Source organism: Myodes glareolus, chromosome 1, assembly GCF_982192425.1.
Source record: "Myodes glareolus chromosome 1, mMyoGla1.1, whole genome shotgun sequence".
NCBI classification, from domain to species: Eukaryota; Metazoa; Chordata; class Mammalia; order Rodentia; family Cricetidae; genus Myodes; species Myodes glareolus.
In genome coordinates, this window is record NC_142026.1 from 120,834,362 (window position 1) to 120,843,104 (window position 8,743).

Consider the following 8,743-nt stretch of genomic DNA (forward strand, 5'->3'; position numbering starts at 1 on the left):
GTATATTAAACAATATAATATGACCAAATGCTCTTGAAATGTGATGACTTTGATATAGTTAAATTTTCGTACCAAATAAAAAGAAATCTTAAATGATAAATTATACCTTGAGTTTTCCACAAATTAAACTATTCTAAACCAGTGACTCCATTATTAACAGAAATTTCTTCTGAATTTAATAATGCTTTTCTATCTCCACACCTTTGGTACTACAGTATTTACGTTGTGAAACTTCCTTTTCATCTAGTCAAAATCCAGTTTTTAAAATTGTTTAGAATAAAAAGCTGATAATGTAGCCATTATTGGCCTATATAAATTCCTTGGTCTGATTGTGGTAATAACCAGGCATTCTTGTAGATTCTTGTCTGATGAATTGTTTCCATATAGTCATATTTAGCTTATATTTAAACAGTCATTTCCAAAAATGCTTATATATATATTCATTTTACATCATTATAGAATTGGGAATACCTAGTTGGCTCAATTATTGTAACTTGTCAATTCTGACTACTGCTACATAATGGACTTGTGTTGTTGGAATTGTGTTGTTGAAAGCTTCGTTGTGTCTGTCATTTTGATACAAGGATGCTTGTTTTCACATTAGGCCCCTCATTCTTTAGGAACCTCTGGTTTTGCATCACACTTGAAAACCAGTGCACTACTAAATCAGTGCTGATTAATTGTGAATGCACCTGCTAAAATTTAAAGAAACAGTAACTGGCATGTAACGTAGATGTGGGGTTTCTAATGGAATTCTTAGCCTAGGCCTAGCAAGGCATTTTTCTTGCCCAGTTCTCAGGGATCCTTCTTTTTTTTTTTAAGATTTATTTATTATATTTACAGTGTTCTGCCTGTATGCTGGAAGAGGGCACCAGATCTCAATACAGATGGTTGTGAGCCACCATGTGGTTGCTGGGAATTGAATTCAGTACATTCAGAAGACCAGGCAGTGCTCTTAACCTGTGAGCCATTCATTTCTTCAGGGATCCTTCTTTATTGTTCAGAGAATAATAATTTGTTATTAATGGTGCACATTTGGAGTGCTCATAGTAGTAAGGTTTACTCTTTAAACAATTTAAATCTTACCTTAAAATAAATTTCATCTGAGGACTACTCTTATATAATATCTGTAGTCAAGATACTCAAACTAATGAATTTCCAGTGTAGCCTGTACTTAGCAGGGTGCAAGTTATTTCCCAAGTTTAAAGAATTGCAATACTTGGGTCTAGAACTGTAGTAGTTCTAGGCCAGCCAGGCCTTCAAAGTAAGACCCTATCTCAAAAAAAAATCTTTATAATTGTATTAATTTGTGTGTGCATCTGTGTGTGTGTGTGTGTGTGTGTGTGTGTGTGTGTGTGTGTGTGGTGTGTGTGGGGGGGGTGGCATTTTCAGGAGCTGATTATTTCCTATCATGTGGGTCCTGGGAATCAAATGTGGGTTGTTAGGTTGGCAGCGGGCACCTTTTCTCATGAACAATCTCCCTGACCTTCAGAAATGGCTGTGAAGGCTAGAACTCCTATACCATGTTATACAACAGCAGTGACAGATGACGTGATGGAAATGTCTCTAAAACTGTTGAAGCATAAAGTTGGTTATTGACATGAAATAGAAAAGCATGGATGGGAAACATGAAGTATGTGCTAAGTGAGAGAACACAAGGCCGCTAAGGGGAGACTCAAAATATAGCTGAGAGGTGAAAGTCCCAATTCAGTGTAGCAGGTGTTGGCTGTACAGGAAAGGGCAGAAAATGCTGCAGGCATTTAGAAGGCTGGGTGATCAAGAGCTAATGTGGCTGCAGTGCAGTTTTTATAACTGTTCAGTGTTTGAGTATGTGTGTGTAAGAGAGTATGTGCCATATGTGTGCCAGTCGTTGAGGAGGCCAGAAGAGGGCATTGGAACCCCAAGAAATAGAGTTACAAATGGCTGTGTGCTCCCTGGTGTGGGTGCTGGAAATCAACCCTGGTTCTCTGCAAGAATAGCCAGTGCTTTTAACCTCTGAGCCATCTCTCCGGCTTCCACCTTAGACAAGTCTTAAAGAAACTTAGGATTTTTCTCCTTTTCAATTGATAAGTAAGAAAAAAATTATTTCAGATCTAAAGCCTAGGAAAGCTGAATGCTCAATAACTTCTGACTGATGTCAGAATATAGAGTTTTAGTTATACTTCAAAATCATTACTAATTAGGAATACTATTAAGAATGAAAGAAGGGTTAAAGTGTTAGGAAAACTACCACAGTCAGTTATAACATAATGTTAATAAAACAAGGCTTGCGGGATGGCTCTGTGGGTAACGGCACCTGCTGCCAAGTCTGCTGACCCTAGTGCAGTCCTGTAACTCACATGGTGTGAAGAAAGAATCGCCTCCGCTGGTTTGTACCCTGACCTTCCCTTGTATACTCTCATGTACACATACACACACAAGCACATATGTACACTGAATAAATAAACTATTAATAAAAATATGTTAGCAGGACACAAATCACCTTTACTGTTGTTGAAAAGGCATAGACTAAGAAATTTTTTGCATCTTATTATAAATAAGATTTGATGCTCACCTTCCTAGATCTGGAGGGAGGGGGGAGGAACTTGAACTTCCCACAGGGTAGGAAACCCTGACTGCTCTTAGGACTGGAGAGGGAGGAGGAGAGGGAGTGTGGGGGGGGGAGAAAGTGGGGGGAATGGGAGGGTATGGGGAGGAGGGAAGTGGAAATTTTTATAAACAAATAAATAAATAAATAAATAAATTTTTAAAAGCAAAAAAAAATAGCAGAAAGAACCTTTCTAAGATACATGGTCTATTTATTCTCTGACTTCCAAACTTATGTGTGTCTAAATATTATGCATAAGCAGCAATAATATATTAATAAACTGAATATAAATAGATGTGTTTCTAAAAAAATTGAAATTAAAAGCAAATATACTTATTTACTAAACAGGTTGATTTTTATTAAACTCAGAAAGAGCGTGATAATCATCTGGGATGTTCAGCATTGAACTTTTGCTCTTTCTGATGAGTGTGACAAGGCTAAGAAAAGACCAGTCTTGAAGACCAGAATGTAGGAGCATCATTGAATTTTCCTGTATTGTAAGACAGACAACTAATAGACTTAGTTGACTCTTAATTTCCTAAATTAAGTTAAGCATAAACTTTCAAAATATAAGATCATTTTTAATTGGAAACTTTATTTTCACAAACCCAGGAAGATTAACTAAAGAGGTTAAATTTTTCTCCTAAAATTAATCTACAAATCTAGTCAAAATTCCATTGATACCCCCACTGGAGACTGGAAGACAGTTACTTTGATGGCATTAACCCTGTCAAGTGATGGTAAAGGTGACTGTCAGACAGTGGACTGAGACGTCACAGAATAAAGATATTTCTGCCTGTCAGTCAGCAGAGGTGCAGGAGTTCCACACCAGTGAAGCCGGAGCTGTCTGACGGTGGAGACTGCAGACCTTCTGTTCATACATGGGAATTCCATGTTTAGACAGACACTTAAATACTAAGAAAACCTGGGCAAGAATTCAGTGCCAGCTCTAAGTAGCTGGTGACGTTGTAGTCCCTCATATGGACTGCCATATAAGCACTGAAAACAACAGAGATGTAGATGTTATGAAGAGTACTTATAGCAGAAATATGATTGATGGGGTTTTAAGTTGAAAAATAATAAAAATGTATAAAAATCACTAGAAGAAAATATCCATGAAGTCAACTACAGTGATTTTTACATGAGGAAATTATATTTTAGTTTTCATAAATATATTAGGTATATTCATGTAAATATTCTTCAATGATATGTGTGTACTTTTATAATTAAAATGTTAAATGCATATGATGTAATTTCAGAAAATAACTGTTGTGATGATGTGGGTTTTTGTTTTTCAGTCTGTCCAGTGTTAGCCTGCCTTTAGCTAAGATAATTCCCATAGTAAACGGACAGATCCATTCGGTGTGCAGTGAAACACCTAGTCATTTTGTGCAGGTAAGCAGGAAGCTGTGTTCATGCTGTGGTTGTTTCCAACACAAAAGCACATTCCCTGCTGTGTTAATTTGCTTAAAACAGAAGCTTGCAACCATATTCAGATGATAGCACGCTTGCAAGAGTAGCAGTGCCTGACAGTAAATTCACTGCAATACCTTCCCATGCCGCCCAGCTCTAGCTGGACTGCACTGTGGTGCAAATGGTTGGAGGGTTGGCCAAATCTGTGTAGCATTATGCTTTGCATTAACAATGCAGTTCTTCACAGTTTGAAAGAAACTGAAAAAATGTCGCAAAGTAAGGTGTTGTCATCTAATAAAATAGTTGTTGATAGTGCCCCAGTGGTCTGTTAACGGAAACATCACAGGTATGGAAAGTTTTCATTCGACTACTTACAGCTCCTTTTTTTCTTCAAACTTTATTTGAGAAACATTTTATTAAAAGAATGACAAACTGGGGACTATATTGTAAGTTTAGAATGTGTTACGGTGTGCCTCAGTAGCAAAGTGCTGCAGGGACGTGCCGTGCAGAGTCTAAGGCCTGCACACGCATGCCAGTCTGTTAGTGCCATGGCCTCAAACAGTTTAGTGCGTTTCTATGTAGACTTTACCCTCTTGGCACAGTGCAGAGTGCCCATACTTAAGGGCTGAGCTTCTTCCTGCCCTGATCAGACACGAGCCATCTTTCCATCCAGGTGGCCCTGCTCTGTCATGCTTCCCACCCAGCAGCTGGCCACTCACCCTGCAGAAGAAGCAGGAAAGAAGGCTGATGGCATGTCACTGAAGTGCAAGCCATCATCTTTGTTATAACCCGGATGCATCCATTTTGACAAATTCATGAGAAATACAACAATATATATATACATATATATGTGTATATATATATATGTATATGTATATATATATATATATAATGCTGTAACCACAGCTTTAAGACCTGAGTAATTTGTACATTACATTTTAATCAGTTATACATTTAAGCCTGTATAACTGATAATCGAAACAAAACAAAAAAGTTCAAGTTTTATTGTCTGCATTTGTAGTCATGATTCTGAATGAGGGTCCATGGGCTTCACCAAACTAAAAATGGATCCATCTCAGAGGTTGAAGCCTCTTTGAGAATGAGGGATGCAGGCTTTGAGCCTGGCCTCCGTTCTCCTGTGACATGCTCAGCTTCAGGTGTTCAGTCCAGCTACCCTAAGAAACGTGCTTTCAATCCGTGCTTCTTCAGGGTTTATAGAAATGGCTGCAGGAGTCCAAGAGGGGGAAGTTTATTTGATACCTGTGGAATTAGAAAACTCAACCCCACACAGGATCAATTACAAGATTAAAACGTCCCTGAATTTAGGGCACATATCTGTCTTTATGTGCATGTTCTTATTGACCTACAGAAGTGTTCCATTGTGCTGTTGGATTAAGGAGAGCTACAGGGAAATGAAAAAAAACAGCAACAGGAAAATCATTCATGTGACAGTCAAGTCAGATAACTCACTCCCATGTAGGAATGGCCCCAGATCATTTGGGACAGATTGATTTTTAAAGAGTCCCACCAGACACTCAGGTGTAGAAGCAGATTGGATGTGTAAAAACATGAGTGCCAGCAAGATAGTTCCATATTCACACTAGATCAACAAATTAGTAATGATTGACTTTAGTTAGTAAAGATGTGTTGGGTTTTGTAGGGTAGATTCCATTTAATGGTAATATTTTTTGTTTATTTTTGTGAGTAGCTCAGGATGCATTCAAACATATAATTCTCATAATCCTCCTGTTAGTCTCCAGAGTCCCTGGAATTTCAGGATGTGTCACTCCCTGCTTGTGTTTTGGCTTTCAGTTATGGAAAGGCTCTACACTTAAGACATTATATAGTTTTTCATGTGCACATTAAAATATCGTAAGCACCAGCAGGTGTGCTGCACATCTCTGACCCTAGTGCTCAGGGGCTGAGCAGGATCAGCAATTCAAGGCCAGTCTGGATTGGACAGCAAGACCCTATTTCAAAACCCAAGCAAAAATATCTTAGTATTTGAGTACTGACTTTCTTTTACACTTGTAAGAGGGCGTGGGCGTGTGAGATGCATTGCTACTACAGTACAGAAGCAACCTCAAAACAAGTGCAGACAGGAACACATGCTTTCTGTCATTTTATTCATATCATTTTAAAGGAGAACACTTACATAGTTTTTGAAATACATTTAAAATTAAATTTAGGAGGGGGCAGTGTTGCTTCTTTCTGAATTAAGTGACAAGATGTAACAGACATCCTAATAACTTCCACAACTGCCGTAGGGAATTTTTAAGGGGTCTGGTTTATATTGCATACAGATTCCCCTTTCTCATTTAATACTGATGCAGTTTGAGGCCGGTGGTCATATTTAAAGGAAACATGACATTTCAGTTCATGAAAATAAAAAGTAACTTCCTCCCACAGCTTTATATTCACCATCAGGAGACTGAGAACCTTTGCCATAAAGCTGGCGTGCATGGTTTGTGTATGCGTGTTTATAGAAAATATACATATCCTACGTAGCCAAGAATTTTGGCAGGTTTTGTAGAAATAAGAAACTAACCAGTATTTCCTATGGTTTAGTTTCCTTAGTTTCTTCTCGTTCTTAAGTACACAAAGCTTCAAGACAGACTCATTGCTCATAGAAATGAATTGCACATGTCTTTATGCCTTACAGACTGTACTGTTACTATTTTTGCTAGGACCTTTTGATGATGGAGCAAGTAAAAGACTTTGCTGCTAATGTGTACGAAGCTTTTAGTACCCCCCAACAACTGGAGAAATGATTGTCTTTCTTCCTTTGAGAAAAGCTAGCACGGGAGTCATCTACATTAAAAAGTACTGAAGTGGCCTATACCTGGAATGACAATTCGCAACCAAAATGCCTAATAAAGTATGTTCTTAAGCAAAGTTATTTCATGATGAAGTAGATTCATTTGGCACCTTACTGTATCTTTAACTCATCAGCAGTCTACTTCATCAGGTGTATCTAACTGGTGCACAGACTACAAACGTCAGGATCATCCATGATCTGTTACAACCTGGATAGCAGATCCAAACCAAATAGATAATTTTATACGTACATGTGATGGAATGTGGTGTCCTTTCACACATAAAATGAGGGAAAATCTGTCTTGAGAAGTAGATCTAGGATATGTGGGCTCTGAAAATATAGTGCTTAACTAATCATGAAGTTCCCTGGAATCTAAAGTAGGCGAGGGCAGCCGGACTCTCTCCAGTCAGTGATTTGTCTTCACACACCTTGACAGAGGGCTATCTTCTAGGAATCAGTGGACTTTAAAACCTCTGGTCAGCTTTTTTTCTTTGCTTTTTTCTTCAATATTTATTTACAGCGTTTTCTAAAGCTTTCTTAGCGCCCTCAACATTTGCAGGTTAATGTTGTGTTCATGTTGTTTACTCACAATTATTAATTACAGAGTTTTATTCATTTGTGTATAAATAATTTTAATAACTTTGTATTGATTTTGAGTACAATAACCTGTTGCAATAAACTATTTTAATACAATATAGTTTTGTTCAGTTAATACTTTTCAGCCATTAATTTATTTGTTATCTAGTAGTAAAGAGAGCATGCTAGTTTTAAGATTTAGCTAGTCTTTAGTCGGTGCTTTCTTCTAACTTTTTTTTCCAGAAAAAATGTAAATAAAAGTAAATTATTCCTTGTCTCTAGTATATCTGTGGTTCTTCCTTTAGAGGGGCATAAAGGCAGAACTGACCGCATCAAGTGTCAGCAGTGGATTAGCTGAGCCCAGTAATGGACTGTTTGCAGAACATAGTTGTATGTCTCTCCCACATAATATAATCTAACTAAGCGGGAGATGGTAGAAAATGAATTGTGAAGGGCTTCCTAAAGCCTAACTGAGTGCTATAACAAAACAACCATGCATAAAGATGGAGTAGGGTTTGCACCAGGAAAACTTTAAAATTCTGCAGAAATTATCACCTAGGTCATCAGCATCTGTGGAGTCAAGACGATTGAAGAGGTGGCAGGGTTTAAAGGAAATAAACTCAGCTGTGTGTGTGAAGGTGATTGACAGTGCACACTGCTAATCTGCTTCTATTGGTGTTGGAACCTTCTTGTCTAAAGCAGTCTGGCTAACCTAGAAATTTAAAACAGGTTGTCATAAACCCTTAGACATTTTAACTTAAAATCCAAACACTCTTAATTAGCAAATATTTCCCCTAGTGTCGCGTCTCACTTTTCAAGTGCATCTACTGATAAATGTTCTCCATTGTCTTCCTGGCACAGATTACATGCAGTAGCCATGCAGCTTTTATTAGCCTTCCCCATCTGTCAGTACTATCTTAGTACTATTAGTACTATTTCTCTTACATTAAACAAATGGGTTTTTTATTATTTTTATCTTTTTTTTTTTTTAAGGCAACACTCTTTCTTCTAGCCATCCCACAGAGTCAGCTTAGCTGCCAAGAAAACTACAGCTCTCCGGTCATTATTGTCTTCTGCAGTCAAGATAATAAGATATTCCACTGGCATAATTAATTTGTATTGGTCTCCTAGGGCTGCTGTAACAAATTATTGTTAAATGGGTTACTTGAAACATCAAAATTCTCTTTCTCTCACTTCTGGTGTGAAATCTAACACTAAGATGTCCCAGGACTATTCTATGACAGGAATATTCTATTCTATTCTATTTTATGTGGGGAAAATCCTTGAGTGGTTTGCCTGTTTCCATTAGATTCTGGTGGTGGTATCCCTTCGTAGAAATATAACCCTAA

At 37.7% G+C, this 8,743-nt stretch overlaps 1 protein-coding gene across 1 annotated transcript in view; it reads left to right on the forward strand.

Annotated features, from left to right (window-relative positions):
• Pex3 (peroxisomal biogenesis factor 3) overlaps positions 1-7,511 on the forward strand; it is a 33,653-nt gene extending 26,142 nt beyond the window's left edge. Inside the window, exons 11-12 of the mRNA XM_048425451.3 lie at positions 3,886-3,982; positions 6,688-7,511. Coding sequence (XP_048281408.2) covers positions 3,886-3,982; positions 6,688-6,771 — 181 coding nt within the window. The 3' untranslated portion in view covers positions 6,772-7,511. The remainder of the gene's footprint in view (positions 1-3,885; positions 3,983-6,687) is intronic.
• Positions 7,512-8,743: the final 1,232 nt, after the last annotated feature.